This window comes from Poeciliopsis prolifica, unplaced genomic scaffold, assembly GCF_027474105.1.
Source record: "Poeciliopsis prolifica strain line A6 unplaced genomic scaffold, Auburn_PproV2 SCAFFOLD089, whole genome shotgun sequence".
Taxonomy (NCBI): Eukaryota; Metazoa; Chordata; class Actinopteri; order Cyprinodontiformes; family Poeciliidae; genus Poeciliopsis; species Poeciliopsis prolifica.
Window position 1 is genome coordinate 1,072,446 of NW_026562464.1, and position 22,555 is coordinate 1,095,000.

Genomic DNA, 22,555 nt, shown 5'->3' on the forward strand with positions numbered 1-22,555 from the left:
ATACAAGACCATTGACTTTACAATAAACAATTAATTTGGATGATGGTCCATTTGCAATGCCTGTGTCCAAGCTTTAATATTTGAGATGTTTCTTTAGTATTATAACTTGTGTTGCCTGTAGTGACTATTTGTTCAAAACTCAATTTCAAAAATAAAAAAACATACGATTTCAAAGTGATCAAAACAAAAAGTGAATCTAATTCAAATAGTCACCTGATGCATCATGGATTCTGGTTTTTGCAGTTCAGAAAAATAAAAAAGAGGTCAAAAAGCAGTTCTTTGTGCTTTATTCCACAGTTCAGGCAAAACAAATCATAAGCTGATCGACTGACTGAGACTAACAAGCTGACTGATTGGATAGACTGACTGGCTGACTGGTAAAAAAAAACACACAAAAAAAAAACATATGACCACCCAGTTGCATATTGACTACCTAAAACTTACTTATTTATACTGTGACACACCCACATCCCAAACTGAAACTAATTACCTAATAAAGTGAATTACTAACCATCCATCCATTTTCCGGTCACCCTTCTCCCTAACAGGTTTGGGAGGTGCTGGTGTCTATCTCCAGCTGCGTTCCAGATGAGAGGCGGGGTACACCCTGGACAGGTTGCCAGTCTGTCGCAGGGCAACACAGAGACAAACAGGACAAACGACCATGCACACACACACACACACTCAGACCTAAGGAGAATTTGGAAAGACCAATTAACCTGACAGTCATGTTTTTTGGACTGTGGGAGGAAGCCGGAGAACCCGGAGAGAACCCCATGTTGCATAGGGAGAACATGCAAACTCCGTGCAGAAAGACCGCGGGCCGGGAATCAAACCCAGGACCTTCTTGCTGCAAGGCAACAGTGCTACCAACTGTGCCACTGTGCAGCCCAAATACTAACCAAAGAACCTATTTAAAATAACAAATTAAGCAAAAATTCTAATTATAAATCAACTAGAAGATAAGCAAATAAAAATTAACTAAATAATCTAAATTCTAAGATTTAGCTGAAAATGGAGAAATATCTCCTACATTGCCATTTATGTAATGAAGTACAAAAGTCACTCCTGTAGTAAAACATCCCCACAACACTACCATTTGGTTTCAGCAGAACATGTCACATCACCCAAGCTTTCAAGGTTTTGATTTCATTTTTGACATAAAGACTTCCTCATCTCTTAGTGGTCTTTCAATTCATGTTCACCATGGATGTCAACTCACCTTTAGCAGCATCTTCACAAGGTCTTTGGCTTTTGTTCTGCAGTCAATTTGTACATTTTGGACCACAACCTGTTCTTCTCTAGGACACAGAAACCGTGTTGAGGGGCGTGATGGTTGGACATTCCCATGTTTCTTATACTTGTGCATATTTATTTGAGCATATGAATATGGCATCTCCACACACCTGGAAATTGGGTCAGAGGATAAACCAAATCATGGAGCTACTCAATACTCTCCCTGACATTTTGGCTGATTTCTTTGGATGATAAGTACAAGAAGCAGCAACAAAAAATGTTTATTGCATTATTTTCCTGAAGAAAATCAACTTTGTTGGGTTTTTTGTCTGAGATCAACTGTTCTGATTTTCAGATACCGTGACTGGCACCTCAGAGTACCGCTACCGCCTCACTGTTCGCTCTCTGCTTCACCTTAATCTAATGTTACTACCAGGTGGTTTGCACCACACTGGAATGGAGGCGAGCAGCTGTGGACAGAAGTTACTGCAGAATCTCAACTGTTAAAGCAAAAGAAAGATTCTGCTCATAGCATTTGGAGTTCACAAAATATCACATAAACATCAGTAAAAATACTTTATTTGGACCACAGAAACAAACATACCACGATTAAATAAATTAAGATGTCCCAAAAGCAGGACTTCATCACACTTTTAGCACTTCAGACCGTCAGCAGACAGGAAACCGTTCAGTATTTAGCAAGTGAAAGAGATAAAAATGTTACCTCTCTGAGTGATCGGGCCTGATGGCTTCCCCTCCTCAGACAACCTGGAGTGTCGCCTCTACGTCTCCTTAACTTTGATTCGGTTCAATTCGTTTGTCAAGGTTCACCACTTTTATTGGAGAATTGAAAGGCCAAAAACTCTCAAATATACGAGTAAATACATAAAACTCAGAGACGAGTTCTTACTGCCAGCCACGACGAGTTGGGAAATTTAACGTGTCTACCACGGATGCATCAGTACAAAAACATTGTTTCCAAAGTCTTTCCCCGAAATCCCCATCAGAACTTCCAAATAAGCCAATTAATCACAATTGTTGTTCTTATCTATTTGAGCAGCTTACTTCCCAACCGGTGTTTTGGTCCAACTTTGTGCTTTGCAAGCAAGAAAGTCAGGTCAGGTCGACCTTTCTGGCGCCATCAACTCCATAAAAAGTATTTCCATGCTAACAGTAGCAATTATTGACTGTTTTGAATTAGGCATAGAAAGACCCTCAAACTTAAAAGCACAAGCACAAGCGCAATCCTTCTCCCAGACACACTATAAAATACCTTATTGGTATAACACCTCATGGATCGATTTCTTTTATTTCTAAGGGATGGGGACATGCATCGGACAAGCACATTACAGAAAACTGTGGCTTTCTCTCCAATTTATTACCTGGGGACATGTTGTTAGCGGACAGAGGCTTCGATATTAAAGACAGTGTAGGGTTTATGTGCACTGAGGTTAAAATGCCATCATTCACTAAAGGGAGATGTCAACTGGATGCTAAAGACGTTGAAGACACACAAGCTTTAGCTCACCTCAGAATTTATGTGGAAAGAGTGATACGTTGTATGAGGAACAAATACAAAATGTTACACAGAAGTATACCAGTTAAGTTGCTGCTTACATGTGAGGGTGAAGATGTGACACATCTTGACAAGATTGTGTGTGTGCTGCAGCTTAGTTAACTTGTTCTACTGTGGTTGTGAAACCTAATGCAAATGAAACCTGCACATATTAATATGAAACTGCAATGCAGCACGGATGATTAAAATGCAGATTGAAAAAAGATTTTCTGCATTCATTCTTTTGAAATATGTGTACAGTCAGTACTGTTTTATGTAAAATGTAGATAGTAAAAAAGAAAATTGCATTTGAAAACTGAAAAAAAAACCACACAAAATGAAAGTCAAATTAAAGGTTTGACATCCCAGCTTTTTTGAAAACATGAGAACATACTGAGAGCAGCATGAAAGTTGAAATGAATCAGGAAGGAAAACAGAAGAGGTCGACAGTTCATGATTTTGTATTGAAATATGTGTATAATTGAATAATAACATGGAAGTGGCTGTTTTCTCTCATTTAATAAATCAATGTGGTTAACATAAAACATTTGATTCAAGCACTTGAAGTTGCATGTAAACAGGTGAAATGGATAACATTTTAAGTGAAAATTTAATTACAATATTTCATATAATAAATATAAATGTAATGAAATAGATTACATTTTTAAATAAACATGTTATGTGATTAAAGTAAACGCTTATAAAATCTGACAGTTTGCAGTAAATTTCATGTAAGAAATCAGATGAAAGAGCCCATCATCTTTAAACATTTGATGTAATCAAAACACTTCAGAGTGAACAATAAAGGTGACAAAAAATGTTATGAAATAAATCACACTTTATTAAATAAATACTTGTTAGATTTAACATATTTCAGGTAAGTGAACATATAATGAAAAAAAGCTTGTCCCAGAATTTTATGTAGGTGAACATTACAGGTAACAAATGTGGCGACCATCTGAGGTAATTCATTTTATAGAAAAATTGCAATACAAAAATAAGTGCAAATAATCACATGATTTACATGCACTGTCCAAATCATGTACCCAGCCATTCGTAAACGCGACATATGCCTCCATTGACTTATAATTCTTGAATTGATTCGCCGCGTAAACACAGACACCACAGACCAGGTATGAAAAGATATCTGGAAATGTCAGATGAGGCAAATGTTCAGGGTCTATGGCACATGTGTCAAACTCAAGGCCCAGGGGCCAAATCTGGCCCACCGTAGCTTTTTATGTGGAGGGGGTCCTAGCGGTCCGATCCTCGGTTACAGAAGCTGGCTCTTGGGATGTGGAATGTCACCTTTCTGGTGGGGAAGGAGCTGGAGCTGGTGTGTGAGGTTGAGAGGTTCCTGCTAGAATTAGTCAGTCTCACCTCGACGCATGGCTCTGGTTCTGGAACCAGCCTCCTTGAGAGAGGCTGGATGTACTTCCACTCTGGAGTTGCCCACGGTGAGAGGCGTCGAGCAGGGGTGGGCATACTTGTTGCTCCCCATCTCGGCGCCTGTACGTTGGGGTTTACCCTGGTGAATGAGAGGGTAGCCTCCCTCTGCCTACGGGTGGGGGGACGGGTTCTGACTGTCGTTTGTGCTGAACGACAGTTCAGCCTACCCACCCTTTTAGAGGGGGCACTGGAGAGTGCCCCTCCTGGGGACTCCTTCGTTCTACTGGGGGACTTCAACGCTCACGTGGCCAAAGACAGTGAGACCTGGAGGGGCATGGCTGGGAGGAACGCTCCCTCCGATCTGAACTTCAGTGGTGTTCTGTTATTGGACTTCTGTGCTCGTCACGGATTGTCCATAATGAACACCATGTTCAGGCATAAGGGTGTCCATATGTGCACTTGGCACCAGGACACCCTAGGCCACAGTTCGATGATCGATTTTGTCATCGTTTCATCAGATCTGCGGCCGTATGTCTTGGACACTTGGGTGAAGAGAGGGGCGGAGTTGTCCACTGACCACTACCTGGTGGTGAGTTGGCTCCGGTGGTGGGGGAGGATGCCCGTCAGACCTGGCAGGCCCAAACGTGTTGTGAGGGTCTGCTAAGAATGTCTGGCAGAGTCCCCTGTGAGACAGAGCTTTAACTCCCATCTCCGGCAAAGCTTCGAACACATCCTGGGGGAGGCGGGGGACATTGAGTCTTAGTGGCTCATGTTCCGTGCCTCCATTGTCGAGGCGTCTTATCGGAGCTGTGGTCGCAAGGTTGTCGGTGCCTGTCGTGGTGGCAACCCTCGAACCCGTTGGTGGACACCTTCGGTGAGGGATGCTCTCAGGCTGAAGAAGGAGTCCTATCGGACCTTTTTGGCCCATGGGACTCCGAAAGCAGCTGATGGGTACTGGCAGGCGAAGGGGCGTGCGGCTCGGGTGGTTGCTGAGGCAAAAACTCGAATGTGGGAGGAGTTCAGAGAGGCCATGGAAAAAGACTTTCCACACGGCTCAGGAGGGGGAAGCGGTGCAGCACCAACACTGTTTATAGTGAGGATGGTGTTCTGCTGACCTCGACTCGGGACGTTGTGGGCAAGTGGGCGGAGTACTTCGAAGACCTCCTCAATCCCACCGACATGCCTTCCATTGAGGAAGCTGAGCCTGGGAATGCTGGGTTGGGCTCTCCGATCTCTGGGGACGAGGTCGCCGAGGTGGTTAAAAAGCTCCTTGATGGCAGGGCCCGGGGGTGGATGAGATTCGCCCGGAGTTTCTCAGGGCTCTGGATGTTGTAGGGTTGTGTTGGTTGACGCGACTCTGCAGTATCGCATGGACATCGGGGGCAGTAGACCTGGATTGGCAGATTGGGGTGGTGGTCCCCCTGTTTAAAAAGGAGGATCAGAGGGTGTGCTCTAATTATAGAGGGATCAGACTCTTAAGCCTTCCTGGCAAGGTCTATTCAGGGGTCCTGGAGAGGAGGGTCCGTCGGGTAGTCGAACCTCGGATTTTGGAGGAGCAGTGTGGTTTTCGTCCTGGTTGTGGAACACTGGACCAGCTCTACACCCTCAGCAGGGTCCTGGAAGGTGCATGGGAGTTCGCCCAACCAGTCTGCATGTGCTTTGTGGACTTGGAGAAGGCGTTCGACCGTGTCCCTCGGGGTGCCCTGTGTGGGGTTCTCCGGGAGTATGGGGTGCCAGGCCCTTTGATACGGGCTATCAGGTCCCTGTATGACCGGTGTCAGAGTCTGGTCCGCATTGCCGGCAATAAGTCGGGCTCGTTTCCGGTGAGGGTTGGACTCCGCCAGGGCTGCCCTTTGTCACCGATTCTGTTCATTGCTTTTATAGACAGAATTGCAAGGCGCAGCCAACGTGTAGAGGGGATCTGTTTTGGTGGCGTCAGGATTCCAACTCTGCTTTTTGCGGATGATGTGGTCCTATTGGCTTCATCGGGACATGATCTGCAGCTCTCGCTGGAGCGGTTCGCAGCCGACTGTGAAGCGGCCGGGATGAGGATCATTGCCTCCAAGTCCGAGACCATGGTCTTGAGCCGGAAAAGGGTAGAGTGCCTCCTCCGGGTCGATGGGGATGTCCTGCCTCAAGTGGAGGAGTTCAAGTATCTTGGGATCTTGTTCATGAATGAGGGAAGAAGGGAGCGGGAGGTCGACAGGCAGATTGGCACGGCGTCCGCCGTGAAGCAGGCACTCTACCGGTCCCTCGTGGTGAAGAGAGAGCTGAGTCAAAAAGCAAAGCTTTCAATTTACCGGTCGATCTATGTTCCTACCCTCATCTATGATCATGAACTTTGGGTCATGACCGAAAGAATGAGATCTCGGATACAAGCGGCCGAAATGGGTTTTCTCCGTAGGGTGGCTGGGCTCTCCCTCAGAGATAGGGTGAGAAGCTCGGTCATCCGGGAGGGACTCAGAGTAGAGCCGATGCTCCTCCACATCGAGAGGAGCCAGTTGAGGTGGCTCAGGCATCTGGTCAGGATGCCTCCTGGACGCCTCCCTGGTGAGGTGTTTCGGGCACGTCCCACCGGGAGGAGGCCCCGGGGAAGACCCAGGACACGCTGGAGGGACTATGTCTCTCGGCTGGCCTGGGAACGCCTCGGGATTCCCCCAGAGGAGCTGGAGGAAGTGGCTGGGGAGAGGGAAGTCTGGGCCGCCCTTCTTAGGCTGCTACCCCCGCGACCCGATCTCGGATAAGTGGCAGAAAATGGATGGATGGATGGAAAATTTCTTTTAACATAGCTCTAAATTAATTAGAGATATCTTGAATTATTCAACTTTTCTATGTAAGATATCTTAAATGAACATTGTGACTAGTCAAAATGACATTACTGATATCTTGAATTAGCATTCTGTCTAGTCAAAGCATCACTGATTTACGTGGCAATTTGAAAGTTTAATAAAACAATGAAAAACAGAAAAAACGAAAAAAAGTTGTTTGAAAATGCAAAACTTTCATGTTGAAAATGGATTGACAATAGCAGTTTTAGCTTTTCAAAGCTGTTTTTAAGAGCATTCGGTTTGTCGGAAATGAATAAACAGGATATTTTTTGCAGACATCATTAGCAGTCTTATAGTTTATGACGTTTTGCGTTCTCCGCTTTTCCAACATTGCTGAGCTTTTTCTCATTTGTGGCATTTACGGACAATTTTGTGCAGGAAATATAAAATTCTGCAGGCAACTGTTTGGACAGCACAAAGGAGCTTCAACGTCATTCTTAATTCTGATATCTAAAATTGTAATTTTGACTACTGATAATTACGTTCAAGATATCTTAAATCGTAATTCCGGATACGTGAATCCAGTGACGTAATTTGAGATATCTTGAAAGAAATTTTGACTAATCAAAATGTAATTGAAGATATCTTGAATTATTATTCTTACTAGTCAGAATGTAAATGCAGATATCTCAAATTACCATTAGGGATAGTCAAAATGTAGTTTTGTCTAGTCAAAATGCATTTTCAGTTATCTGAAATGTAATTACGAATAGTCAGACGAATCCGAATTTATGTTAACGCGGCTTGCCATACACATACAAAACAATGGTAAATCTGACATTTCGACTCTTCAGAATGTAGGTATTTTGTCTTATCAAAATGTAATTAGAGATATCTTAAATTGCTAAAACATCTAATCATAAAACAATTTGAGATATCTGGAATGTAAGGGCGGCAAAACCGAATTTATGTTAAAACGGCTTACCATACCCCTTCTCCATCCCTCCTTACCTCCTCCCTCCGTCCCTCTTTCCTCCGCAGAGCAGCATTCCTCCTGCTACAACCATAGACAGTCTGTGGGTCCAGCGGGCCGAACCATTCTCTGGGAGGAAACACGGCCACGCTTCGTTTCGACTACAAGCAATATTCCGGCGTTGGTAGTTCACAAGCCCTGTCTCTGTGTTATTCTGGTTACTGGTTCAGCTGGCGAGCGAGGACCGAGGCGTTAGGTGCTAGTTAACTGCAGACATCTCCCCCCAGTCCCAGTTTAAAGTGGTCCTCACCCTCCGTCTGCCATGTTGGATCCTTCCTCTGCTCCCCAGGCTGCTGGACTTCCCAAATGAAAGTTGCGTGTTAAGCCAACTACAGACATTTATGCTGTACGCTACTTTAGGTTTTCACCAGACGAAGAATTGAAGGAATTTTCCCAAGCAGAGAGCATCCTGAAGTGGAGGCCGTGCCTTCCTGCTCGGTTCTCCTGAGCGGAGATGGTTGCAGGCCATAGCGGCCGGAGCCCGCATGGAATATTAATCCTGAGGAGAGACAGTTGAGTCCAATTCTCGCACAAGAGCCCCGCCGCCAGGGAATCTAAGCGAATTAGGAGTCATGAACAGCCACCATCCGCCCCGTAGGACTATAAACGTCGGCTCGCTGCTTCTCACCCCGCAGGAGAACGACTGTCTGTTCGGCTATCTGGGCAGGAAATGCGCTGTAAGTTCCGCTGTTTGTTTACCGTCTTGCTGGCTGGAGCAGGTGCACCAGAGCCCCGCTGGTCCTCAGCCCAGTAATAATACTGTTTAAATACATCGCTGCTAGCTGTGCATCAGGTGGCCGATAGATGACCACTTTATCCTCATTTGCAATGTCTCTGACGGAAAGAAGAGCTGGAGTACACACAGTAAATGTTAGTTACTGAGTTCTTTCAGGCTGTTTACACGTGAAACAAATGTGGCGCCGCATGTTGTTTTCTGCAGCTGTGGGCTCAGTGTTGGAAGCTGCAACTTTTAGGAGCATCCCTGCTCTTTCAGCTCTGCAGGGCTGGCAGCGAACCATGGAAGAGATTGGGGGAGTGGGAGGGTTAAGAATTCCACGGGACTTCTCTTGTTGTTTAGGTGGGAAAAATACTTCCTGTCCCCACTAGACATGAACCCATAAACATTAACTTATCTAATATGGTGCTCCGTGACTTTAACTTGACCATTTCTTAACTTGACCATTAGTTTGGAAGGCAGTCATCACTGAAAACAAGTTCTGAACATGAAATGTTTGAATGCAAATATGTGGACATTAGTTATTTTCTAGTTTTGGTAGTTCTCATATACTTTTTTATTTTTGGCAAAAAAAATTTTCAACAAGAGATAGAAGTCTGAATGCCTGCCAGCAGCCTATTTTTTTCACCTCTTCACTACACTGAGGTTGCTCCTCTGCTATAGTATAGAAACCAATAAAAGATACTGAGATATATTGTTGTCATGAGACAAAATATGGACATGTTTAAAGGGAGTAACATCTGGCTCTGTGTATTGTAGATGTATGACCAGAACCAGTTCAGTTGTTGCTGTAGCTGCTACTGCTCTTGATGATACTTCAGATGCTTTTGATGATTCTGTAGCTGCTGTTGCTGTAGTAATCTCTGTAACTGTAGCTTCTGCAGCTATTGCTGTAACTGTAGCTTTCAGTGTTGCTGTAGCTTTTGCTGATGTAGCTGGAGAGAAAAATCCTAGTGGTTCCGATAAAATATTTGAAATATTAAATGAAAGGTTATTTTAATTTTCCTCCTGATTTGATTTGCTGTGGTCTCCTTTTCCTGACCTTTGTTTGAATCTATTGTCAACAACTTCTGGCTTCATGAGGCTGCTTTGCTGCTGGTCACTTCTAGTTGCTTCAAGAAACCAAACACCAGCATTTGATCAATATCTTGTCTACCTGTGTGTGCAGACCTTGTGTTCGGCTGTGGTGCAGGTGTACCGAGCCGAGCGGAGCTGCAGCTGGGTGAAGAGGTGCTGTGGAGTGGCATGTTTGGTCAAAGACAATCCCCAGAGGTCATACTTCATCAGAGTATTTGACATCAAGGTAAGACTAGCTTTATGTCCAACACCTCCAGCTACTTACTGTACACTCACTGACAGTGAACAACACAGAAGAGGCAGATGAGACATACAATCCCACTAGGGCTGCACAATATGCCACAGATATATAGTCTTAGTTCGCTGTGTTTTGGTCAAAGTTGAGCAATAGCATGACTAACCTGCTTCCCACTTTCTTCATATATCTTTTGAATTAGTGCTTTTTACTGACCTTTGAAAAGTGATTCTCTTGAACCTTGTTGCTGTTTTAGTGTTGACAATTAACAGCAAAACATTGTGTCCCCTTTTCAGATTCTTTTATTGATTGTCATTTTCCTCACCACCGATATTCCCAACTATTGCAAAGCACAATAAGTCAATCTACTAATATAGATCACTGAGAGGACTTGCCATTTATGTTTTACAAAGGAATAAAAAAAAAAAAAAACAGTAATTCCTTGAACACGGTGCAGCTGCTGCTGAGTTACCCTCGGCAAACAAATGCAGGCACATAAAGGCAAAAAGGTATACAAAATACTGGTGGGGATTATCCCCATCTGGCCAAAGTTGATGAAAAGAGAGAAATGGCACAAAGATATATATCCATTCATCCAACGATCCATTTTCTGTACACTCTTGTCCCTAGCGGGTCAGCAGGGCTGCTGGTCCCAGTGAACGTTTCAGGCGAGAAGTGGAGTCACCCTGGACAGGTCAACAGTCTGTCGCAGGGCATCACAGAGACGGACAGGACAAACAACCATGCACACACACACACACACACACACACACACACACACACACACACACACACACACACACACTTAGGGAGAATTTAGACACCTAAATACTCTGAAACGCACTCAACGTTTTTTCATAATTTGAATCTTTTATTGTTTAAACGTAAATTACGAAACTGAACAGCATTTATCCTCAGACAATAACATAACACACTCAAAATCAATAAAATAAAAGGAAAAGATTTTGAGAGACATATTGACCTGCTGGGAAATGTTAATGATGGTTTAGCTCTGTGCAGAACTTAAATGAGCTCTGCCTTACTGGTGCCGGTCCAGCTGGAGGTGCTGACAGGTCAGACAGTCATCCTTCAGTTGAGCCATTCCAGCTTTTTGAATGGGTATTTGTGAATACAAAGCATCTCCATTCTGTAAATGTGCAACTTATAAACATGATTCCCCTAGTCAGATTAAACTTCGATATTTCCCACTCACCGTAAAGAACTCTGTCACGCTGTTTTCTATAAATCCTTGCTGAACGTGCTGCTGTTAAAGCAAGCATTTGCATTTCTTTACCTTCTTATTTTCCTATGTGGAATTTTTTCTTTACAATTTATTATTTTTATTTTTTTTCTCTATAATGTGTATTGTTTTGTTTGTATATTTACGTAAATATGTATATTACTAAATATATGCTCAACCAATCCAGTTCAAAAATGGTTACAGAAAAATAAATGTCTTTGCACATGTAGCTATGTTTGCTGTTTGAATAAAGCTTCCAGCAAAAAGCATGAAAATCTGTTTAGTATTTAACAAATTATGGTTGATTAAATGTACTGATTCTTAATTGCGCCTGCCAAACGTACAACATCGATTGGAACAGGCAACCACTCCAACATCAGCCCTACTTCACGTCAGTGACAATAGAGCAGTTCATGAGGCGTCTATTCTTTATGTTTTTGTACTCGCCTGTTCTTGCAGGAAGGGAAGAGCATGTTTGAGCAGGAACTCTACCACAGCTTCTCAATCAGCTGCCCCAGGCCGTACTTCATCACCTTTCCAGGAGACGTAAGTGTCAGACTGCTGGCCCACAAACGTGTTTGCCTCGGCATCAGCTCAGTGCTGCTTCTCTGCCTCATTCCTTTCTCCACTCTCCCTTAGAGCTGCCAAGTGGGCCTGAACTTTGCCAGTGAAGAAGAAGCCAAGCGTTTCAGGATGACTGTCAGCGACCTGCTCAACCGGAGGCAGCGGAAGTCAGGTGAGTGTCGCCGTTTGAGTGGGTCTTTTTCAGCCGCTGTGACCAGTCTGCTTATAACTTCAAACATTTGCGCCACCCCCACCCCACGCCTGTGCCAGCTCTATTTTTTTACCTTTTCCACATGTCATATTACTGGGTGTTACTGCCATCTAAAAGGGTGGAACCACACAAAGCAGTATCAGATTATGAATTAGAATAATTTTCACAATTTTTTAAAGTAAAAATCTGAAAAGTATTGTTAATATTTAATCCCCCTTTACTCTGGTACCTCTAAATACAATCCAGTGCAAGTATCTCTTCAGTCTAAATGCATCTAGTCTGCATATGCTCTAATGGTGTGTTCATACTAAAAGCGTTTTGCGTGTCAAAAACGTGTTTTACGCTTCTAGTTCGATGCATTTGACAATTTGTCCTACAACTAGCAATCTGTGCATCTAGTTTGCATTCAAAGTCTATGTGGAGGTGTGTGGAGGGCGCGTGAAACGAGTCAGCTCTAATCATTGTTGTCGGTCAGACACTCTTGATGCTTCAAACGCTCTGAGCAGTTCTAATCTCACCGCGCTAGACGCTTGAAAAACGTCACAGCGGCCCTTGATACACCTCCACATCAGAGGTCGCATTAGCAGAATATTTTCCGTATTTGAGCAGTTGTTTTTTTTAAACAAGGGAAAATTGGAAGCCTGTCCATCATTTGACAGGTTATAATTAAGAATTAAACCTAACTCACTCTGCGGTTTTAACAAATGGAGCTGGAAGACGTTACCCTCCCATACCCAGGAGAGCAGCTTTCTGGAGGACCTGGCAGATGTAACATCTGTCCGTTTCGGAGAAGCAAATCCATGCAAAAATATTCTCATAAAAAAACTCAGAGTTCAATTGATCAGTTTGGATGAGACAGACATAGCTGACCAATGAACCAGCGCAAATTTCTCTGCAGATGCAACCAGTAGGAATTTGTGAGGCTGTGTGTTCAGACCCCACCAAGTGAAGAGCTGGTAATTACTGTGGACTCATTTAGTTTAATTTGTTACAAGTTATTGTAAGTGGTTTGTGTCACTACAAAGAAAAAGTTAGATGAATATTGGTGAATATTGACTAAACCGCATAAAAATCCGGCTAAATAGCTTAAGTTAATATTGGAATATGACAAGTAAAAATAGTACATGACAGATTTTTTTTTTTTTTTGATAGTGTCAGTCAAGACAATGACGAACAAAAAAGTCTAGCATGACCTGTAGTCCACATAGACTTTGAATGTAAACCAGATGCGCCTGTTCAAAAGGTTCTTCAAAGAATCTCTTAACATGTAGATCAGGGAACACAGCAGAAAATCAGGCGTAACCTGGTGTTGTGTTTAAATCAGGGTTAGGTACTACAAAAACATATCAGAGTTCTGATCAGTCCTTCATGAAGACAACACGGACCAACAGCATGACAATATTGTAAAAAAAAAAAAAAAAAGATATATATATAATTTTATAATGTCACTACACAAAAAATATTCATACATAAATATATGCTAAATTAAAAGGTTTAATGTGTCAAAGAAAAGAAAAAGTAGATTGATTTACATTTGCCTTTGGTATTTTCATTTACCAAATGAAAATGAAAATACTTCCATCCATCCATTTTGCAAGAGGCAGGGTCATCCTGGACAGGTCATCAATTTGTTGTAGGTCAACACAGAGACAGACAGGACACACACTCACACCTATGAAAAATTTAGAGAGACCAATTAACCTGTGTTTGCAGAGAAAAAGTTAGATGTGAGGACCAAGCCGGAGTACCCAGAGAGAACCCACCATGCACAGGGAGAACATGCAAACTCGCAACAGAACTATCAATCACACCTCTGTATTTAAATATTAAATACACTAAACTGTTGTGGATCAACAGAACATTTGTTTTACACTTTCACCCCCCTGTAATTCTTTTAAAAATGCAAACATTATATTCTAAACTAGAAATCTTGTTTAATATTTTTAAAAGGAAATAATAATGCTCAACACCAAAATATGTCAGATAAAAAACCCTGCAAACAATAAAAGCTTGTGCACCTATCCTAACAATAAGAACTTTGTGTATTTTCATTTCTTCCACCTATCATGGACATTACAATAATGTCTGTAATGAAAATCTGTGTTTTGACTTTTAGCTTTCATGGCCCCATTTCTCCTCCCCCTCCGTGCAACGCTGTTTTCATTTCACAACAGTGTCTGAAATTTGTTTCCTATTTTTTCTAAAGGAATATCTGATACACATACGGGACACAGGGAAATAAACACATTCAAATCTTGCTTCTACTTATTTATTCAAATGTTTACAAGTTAGTAGACATGACTAGCTGCAGCTAGCTAGTTTGTTCTCTGTTTCTGAGTATTTACTGATTGACAAAACAATCAGTAAATATTTCTCCTGTTTCATAAAACTTTGCGGTAAGTTTTGAGTTATTTAGTTATTTGGGAAGCAGTCAGTGTTTCAGAAACTTGACTATCTCTGCATGTGGGATTTCATATTTACGCCATGAATTTAGCATATCACAATACAATGTATTTTCCAGCTTTTATTTTAAATTGTCAGTTTTCATCATCTATACTAGAATTTTAACATTTGCGTATTGGGAATATTGATGCTGTTAAATTTGATTTAATTGCTTCAGCAGAGACGAATAAAAAGATTTTAAATTGACATTTAATTTGAAGTTTTAATTGGAAAGTTAACTACAAGAAAAATGAATATAGGCTAAAATGCATGGAGTTTACCAGTGTATTAAAAACAACCTGCCAGGCTTCTGATGCACTGATTGAAACCCTGGTCACTCTGAGGTCTTAAACCTTGTGGAGGTAGTTGTGCCGCAGCAGGATGGTGCTGCAGCACCCTGAAGATCTTCTCTGCTGCCGCTCCTGTTTCTAACATCTCCTCTAAACCTCAGCAAGCCTTCATTCCTCCTAAAATAATAATAATCCCTTCACCCTCAGTCAGACTGTCCTGTGTGTCTGCTGACTGCTGAGTAACCATGACTGATGGTTTGTCTCTTGCAGAGAAAAAAGGCGACCTGAGAAATGGTATGTTAAACTCCTCTCAGTATATTGTAATATTTCATTCTGTCTCCAGTGTGAACCATTGAAGCAGTTATTGTGACACTGCTGTAGCTCTGCAGCTCTACAGAGCGTGCTGATTTGCATGTACAGTCACAGCCAAATGTTTCCCTGTGAGCAGCGTTTCCTGATCTAGCTCTTCATCAGTCTGACTGAACGACACTCTGCATTAACACGCGCCCATGTGCCAGAATGTCTAACTGGCTCTGGGAGCTTCTGTCCAGATGAGTTGACCTCAGATCCATGTTGCCTCCTGTTCAGAGCTTGCTCAATAGAAGTGTGAGGGAAATAGCAAAGCCTCAGGTTTAGTCCAAGAAAAGCAGCGAAGGCAAAGTAAAGGTCTGCAGGACGAGCCACGTTGGACAGCAGGAGATGTGTCTCTCGGGGTGAACATTAGTTTGGGATTGTTCCTGTCTTAGCTTAGATCGACTGAGGCAGAATTTAGTGCTTCAGGACACAATCACTCCTAAAACACTATTTTGGACCAGTGTGTGACCTACACTGAGCCCCTGTGGTCAAGGTTGAGCAACCAGAGGTGGAGGAACTTGTGACCCATTCACAGACCCAAGCAGTCACAGGTCTTTCTGTAAATTTATTCAATTGATTTATGAAGGCTGTTTTATTTTAGTTCTGCTTTAGAATCTAAACAAAAATATTAAAAAGATAATAAACATGTCCAGTTTGAATCTAGTCTACATCCTGTCTGCTGGTTTTCACTAGGTTTCATATGAAACAACAGACTGAACTGGTCAATTACTGCTGGCTTGAATAATTGGGTTTTATGAGGTCTTGTTGTGAAATTTGCCCCACTCCTTCCATTTAGTTGTTTAATCAGCAAGTGGACCTGAAGAGATTTTTCTGTCTTGAATTTTCCTGCTGTCATAATGTCGACTGTTGGCTGGAAGGATTGGGCGGCTTCTCATGCCACATAGTGGTATGTTACTGGTTATTGAGTGATTGTGACGGAGGAGCCGTCACGAGCTAGGACCTAATTAAAGAGTCCGCATTAGCACGCCCATACACAAACACACACAATCGCTGACTTACGTTTTGTTGCAGCTTAAACTGGCACGGTTCATCATGGGTCACAGGCGGTGTTCCCGCTTCAGTTAACATTAATCCTTATCTGTCATTTTGAAACATTTTCCCGGCTTTATTTTCAATTGGCTTGTTTCTGGATTGTGACACACAGGGAGAGAGTTGCGTGATGTGGTGACGTCATCAGAATGTACTTAGTGTTGGCTGTTAAATTTATTATTGTATTTTTTGGATTACAAGTTCATTTATTTTTATTTTTAAGATGCCGTGCATGTCTTTTGTATATACTTTGCACGTGCCATCTTTGTTCACTGAATAGATAATAAAATTCACTGAAGTGATCTCTGGCCTTGTTTTTGCTCCCTGACTTTTGTCTGGACCTCAGTATATGAATTGTGCACTTCACAGCACCCATTAGAAAATATATGTCTAAATGAAATAACTGACATAACAGACTCTAAACTGTAACTAAAATAAAGAAAAAATAAATACTAACACTGTGTGTTGGTGGTAGGAGGATCTACCACAGAGGCCTTGAGCAGAATTTGATTTAGGGGCCTCTCGTGCTGCAAAAAACATCAGCATGTCTCACAGCATTTCACCATGGATTTAGTGAAATCTGGGAGACGAGGCCTAGTTCAATTGACCGAGTAGTCAAATGGATCGGTTCTAAATGTGATCAGCATTTCATTGTGTTTTTAGATCTACTAAATTATTACTTAATTTAGATTAACATAAGTGTAAAGAATTTATATTTACTTTAATTGCATTTTATTTTATTTGTTGTTTTTTTGAAGCTATATTTGCAGGTACTATCAGCAATGTCTTCCAGTAACATATAATTTCCTCGCAATATTTTACATTTTCTGTCAACTTAATATCTTTTAATACAAACCCCGGTGGACTACTGGACTTGGCAATTTTTCTGGTGGAAACCCCGCTGGTTATTCAGTCAATTGGAAGACAGACTGGTATGATCCAGTTTGACTGACTGGCTCCACCACAATTTGTTCACCTCTGGACCATTAACAACCCTCAGGACCAGTTCTTTCCTGCAGATTTGATCCATTCCTCCAGTTACTGGAAAGCTGTTCACTCCTTCAATTCCTTATAATCTGAATAAACCACAGCAACATCTGACATAAAGACTAATCCACTACTAATCCTAACCCAAACCCACCTTACCTCCCCATTAATGATGGGGTTCTGCTCCTAGACCGAGAGGCTTTTTGCCATCTTCTGAGGCTCTGACATCTACAGTCTGTCAGTGGGTAGACACTGGAGTCAGTGGAAGAGCTGACTCCATGGCAAAATCGATAACAAACTTGCATCTTTTACGTTACTACAGGACTTAATGTTTACCATGAACTAGGAGCCTGGAGCATGTTCTGACAGCACCGACTGACTGGAAGGGTCTTTATTAGTTAAAATTGACTCAAAATTAGACTAGACTAAAAAATCTGAATTGGGTAACTTCAGGCTGCAGTGTAAAAGAAGCTTCAGACTTGTAGTCATTTTCTATGCTTGGATTTGATGCTTGCTGCGAGTTAGTGCAGGAAAAAAAGACATACACATCAATGTTCCCTCTAATTTTTCATGTGTCTGGGCGTACACACAAGCTTCCTGGGCACACTGAGGACCACTGTGAGCATCATCAGTGTACACGGCGTGGCCACGCACAAGTATCATAAATCTGGGATCATAGAAAGTTGCATGGCTTATTAAAAAAATCAAATTACATCAGCAATTTTCATTTGTTTGCTTTTAATTTAAGTGATTTGCTCAATTAAAATTAAAAAAAAGAAAAGAAAACATTGCTGTTCATGAGATGCATGCTATAAGTAAGAGTCCTGCTTCAGCCAGAGTGAGAAATGAGACATTACACCTTTCAGACATAAATGTTTGTTCATATTAAAACATTCACATTTTGCACAATAAAATGTTTTCTGTAGCTTGTGATGCAGTATAAATTCTTGTAAAATATTTAATTACAGTTTTTTTCACGTCTGCCCTTCTCGCTTCTCACGTCTTCTCACGTCTTCTCACGTCTTCTTGCTTCTTCAGTGGTTGTTCACTTAGCCCAGGTTGATGGGTCAGTCTGCTTCTTGTTTTATGTACTTGAATTCAGCATATTGACTGTTAATGGCCTCCATAATCTGTGGATGGAGGAGAATGGCCTCATACTTCTTTGCCAGTGTACAGATGTCTGCTTATCCATAGTCAAAAGTCTGAACTCAACATCAAATGCAGAACATTCCTTTTATTTGATTTGATTCCATTTGATCTTAGAAGAAGTGAATTTCTTTTTTTTTACTTTGGCTTGGTGAGTGGATGTCCCACGTAGACATGATAAGGTGATGGCTTTCACGTTTCTTAACTCTACCGCACTATTCTCACCTGCACGGCGCATATGACCAAGGTACGTAACCCACGTAAATACAGCCAATCAGCGTGTGCTGATTGGCTGCGTAGCGAAAGTGAACCGTATTGTATCATTGGCTGGATTCCTGTCACTCACTGAGTTCGATCGCAAAGTAGTACGGAAAAATTTTTTTATTGGTCCATAGTCAAAACTGACGTCTGAGCTCAATGTCCACTTTACGTTGGACTTTATTTTATGCGCTACATAGATTTTCTTGTGCGCTGAGAATATGTGAGCAGTGTGCGATTGCGCAGGCGCGCAGCTTAGAGGGAACATTAATACACATATATTCATGTCTCCAAAAATACATTAAATTGTTTGCACTTGTTTTCAAAGAAAATGAGAGCAAGATCATTGAGGAAAGATAGTTCCCAAACACTTCTAAATAGTCTCTGCCAACATTGAGCCATTTGATGAATGCGTTGTGATATTCAGATCTCTTAGTATCTAAGTGTGTTGTTTTACTACCCCCTCATGGCAGGATTGTTGCTAAGTTTTGTTTTTGTTCAAATTCAGTCTGTCCAGCGTTTTTGACCTGCAATGTGGCAGAGAGTTTTAGAGAGGCAACGTCTTAGAGAACTGGGGGATATTTTAATGGAGGTTCAGTCCGCTAAGTCAGGTGGAAAATTACCAGGTTTAGCCTATTTTGACACAGCCAGGCAGGTTAACCCAATAGCAGAAAAGCTTCCCTACGCCTTACAGGAATGCTGGATAACACAGGGTTCTAAATATAAGGAAGAACATTTTGTTCCCTTCCCACCCTTTTGTAAGTTTCATAAGTAGTCAAGTGAAAACATGTAATGATCTGAGTTTTGCATTCTCTACATGTAGTGCTGTGACTCATGTAAAGTCAGACAAACTGTCAAGACACAAATTTGCTACAGTTTTTGAAAACACCGGTTTTCTAAGATCAGTTTTAGTGAGAGGGTAAATACTGTCCCACTGGCTACAATGGGAAGATGGATTAGTTTTAGTCATGACATCGAGATCACATTCAAGCGGGAAGAAGGGCCAGGATTATCCTAAGCACAGGACGCGGTCCCATGCAGACAACACAGTCAGTATTAGATACATTCGCAGCACTTTCAGTCAACAATAACCAATTATTTGTAGAAAATGATATACCTGTCGTTACTCTGAACCAGTCATCAGCCGTTAGTTTTTCCAGTGAACTACCTGTGGGAGAATATGGTGAGACAACAGTTACATCCCCCCCTCACAAATAACAAAAAGAAATTGTGGATCCTTTCCTGATGAATGAGCACATAGGTAAAACTTCCAACAGTTAGATAATATGGGCAAAGATGAGGGTGGTATGATTGAACCTTTCGCTGTGTTTACCGTGATGTGTAGTCCTTGCGTCGTTTTAACCATAGTGAAAAGTTTCATATGGTGTCTGGCATAGGGAATTGTTCCCCATTTCGGCGTCCATCTGCTACGAGAGCAGACCAGGACGTGAGCCTAACCTCATTCATCATGTACCACTTGCATTTCTTGTATTTCTGTCCGTTTCCTGATCCAGTATTGGTGTTCAAGGCAAACCACGGAATCATGAGGCCAACTGAAGAATCAGGGCGCACACACACCTGAATGCCCCCTTTCGAAGCCTGCTTTTCTCCACACAAGTGTATCTCACTGTTGGTAGAGCATCTGCTCCTGTTGAGTACTGCTGGGCCTTCTGGGACTGCATGTGTGTGATTTGTTGTAGCCACATTCCGGATCGGCAGGAGATTCCAGATGGCTAGAGCCATTACCACACATATCAAGAGGAAGCACCAGCATAGTATGGCGTCCTTAATCCACGTCGGTGTTCTGCGACGCTGCCTCGCCCCGTCCATGTTCTTAATGCTGCCTCAGCTAGGCGTGGTCCAACTGTGTTGGCAACTCTATTTTTTCAGAGGTGCTTGGTGGAGCCTCGTTCTCTAGGCTCTGGACTGGTCCCGCAGGATATGACGATGGAACCTCGTGAACTTCTTACAGTGGCTAGCGTGAACCCAGGTGGACCTCTCTGCGACCTTAACAGCGGTGTGTGTCGTCAAAAGCACTTGAAATGGTCCCAGCCAGCGGTGGGAACACCAGTTCTTCCTCCTGAAATTTTTAATGAACACAAAATCTCCAGGCTGGAGATTATCTAATGGTTTGCTCACGGGTGCAGGTTGTCCTCCTTGGGCCTGCTGTCTGATTATTCTTAATTTATCTGTTAGAGAAAGACAATACGTAATTATGTTATCATTGCATGTTGTTAAACTGATGTCAGATTTCATTGGCGGTCCCATTCCGATATTTGGTGGAGCTGCAAAAATAATTTCAAAAGGACTGAGATTGTGTTTCTCTTTTCTTCGCATCCACATGTACATCAAAGCAATGGGAAGAACTTGAACAAACAGTTGAGACCTGTATGTTCACAAATTTTGGTCAATTTCAGCTTACATGTTCAACAGCGCCCCCTGATTGAAGGTGATATGAACAATGTTTTGTTAAATCCAGATTTAACATTTTTGAAATTTCATTCAAAATTTTATTTGCAAAATGTGTGCCATTGTCACTAGAGATTTTTCTTGGCACTCCCCAGCGGCAAATCACTTCCCTCAGTAAGATTTTTGCCACTGTGAAGGCATCAGCTGTCTTAACTGGGAACGCTTCAACCCACTTAGAAAACATATCAACCATCACCAAACAATATTTTCTCCTTTCAGCCGGAGTTGAAATCAATCATTACATGTTGAAAAGGCGCTGTGACTGTGGTGTGAGCTCCTGCACCTGTCAGTTTTTGTCCTCTAGAAATATTGTTTGAGGCACAAATTAAGCAGTTTTTGCAAAAATTTTGAGCAAACTTTGAAAAATTGACAGTAAATCAATTCAGGTCCATCTCTTTCAGCATATGGCCATGTGACGCGTGGTCGACTCCATAAGTCACACACAGAAAGGATGGAAAAAATGTGGTAAACAGGGATTTTGATTTGGGCCAATCCAGATTGAATGTTGAAGGGAAGCACCCTTTTGCTTCTATTGGTTTTTTTCATGTGGAGTTGCAAAAAAATTAAAATCTGTCAGATCAACAGTGGTCGGAGTCGATGTTAATGACATTGTGCTGTCCAGAGGAAATGCTGCTGCACGTTTTGCTTCAGCTTTCACATTTCCTCTAGAAACGTCGTCAGAGCCTTCTTTGTGAGCCGCACGTTTGATTATGGCAACAGTTTTGGGCAGGAGCACCACTTCCACCACCGCAGCAACAAGTTTGTGATGTAAAATGGGCGAACCATCAGAACGAAGAAAAGAACACTTTAGTTAATGTCTGTCTGAATGGTTTATTTACACTTGTTTTTTGTTTGAGGTGCTGCTGACAAACCAGCTGGAGGAGGGACTGGAACGAACCATTTTCTAAGAGACTGGAGGGGTAGACTTGTGTCAAGTTGATTTGAATTAGTTAATCTTTTCACTTAAATATTCACTTATTAAGTGTGCTAAGTTAAACTTTGTTTTGCTTCATTTGTTTTATAGAATACTTTTGATTTTGTATTTGTTTGTTCTTTTGTTATGTTGTGCCTCTCATGTGGTAGATTTAGGAAACTCCACCCCTATTTAAGCAGCCTTTTGTTCTTTGTTTGGAGGTCAGTTTTGTTTTATGTTTGGTTAGAGTTCAGTTGACCTCAGTTAAATTAGTTTCAAATTTGTTACTTTTACTTTTGTATGGAATCTTTAATTTTTGTTTACCATTTTTTGAAGAATTAAATTGAAATTTTTCTATTTTGAACACCTTTTTGTCCTCTTTTGAGTTTGGTCTCTCACAGCCTCATATAACCTTGGACTGGCCCTGCATGATGAGCCACAGTACAGCACATCTCTGCTGCTGAATGCAGAGGGTCAAACGGGAAATTGAATTTTTGTGGCTTGAGTAGCTCTTCCATTTTTTGCTTTTAATAAGCGGCACAGAAATTATTTTGGTTGCCTGAGCTTCATGGGACGAGTTATACTGATATACGCGCAGCCAT

The 22,555-nt window shown here is 42.0% G+C and overlaps 1 protein-coding gene across 2 annotated transcripts in view; it reads left to right on the forward strand.

The window, feature by feature from the left end:
• The first annotated feature begins 8,047 nt into the window (after positions 1 to 8,047).
• Positions 8,048 to 22,555, forward strand: part of wasla (WASP like actin nucleation promoting factor a) — a 27,997-nt gene continuing 13,489 nt past the window's right edge. Inside the window, exons 1-5 of one of the 2 annotated variants that reach the window (XM_055022672.1) lie at positions 8,048 to 8,658; positions 9,886 to 10,020; positions 11,729 to 11,815; positions 11,909 to 12,005; positions 15,047 to 15,070. In XM_055022672.1, the coding sequence (XP_054878647.1) occupies positions 8,554 to 8,658; positions 9,886 to 10,020; positions 11,729 to 11,815; positions 11,909 to 12,005; positions 15,047 to 15,070 (448 nt within the window). In that variant the 5' untranslated portion in view covers positions 8,048 to 8,553. The remainder of the gene's footprint in view (positions 8,659 to 9,885; positions 10,021 to 11,728; positions 11,816 to 11,908; positions 12,006 to 15,046; positions 15,071 to 22,555) is intronic. The other variant, XM_055022673.1, reaches the window with a different exon arrangement.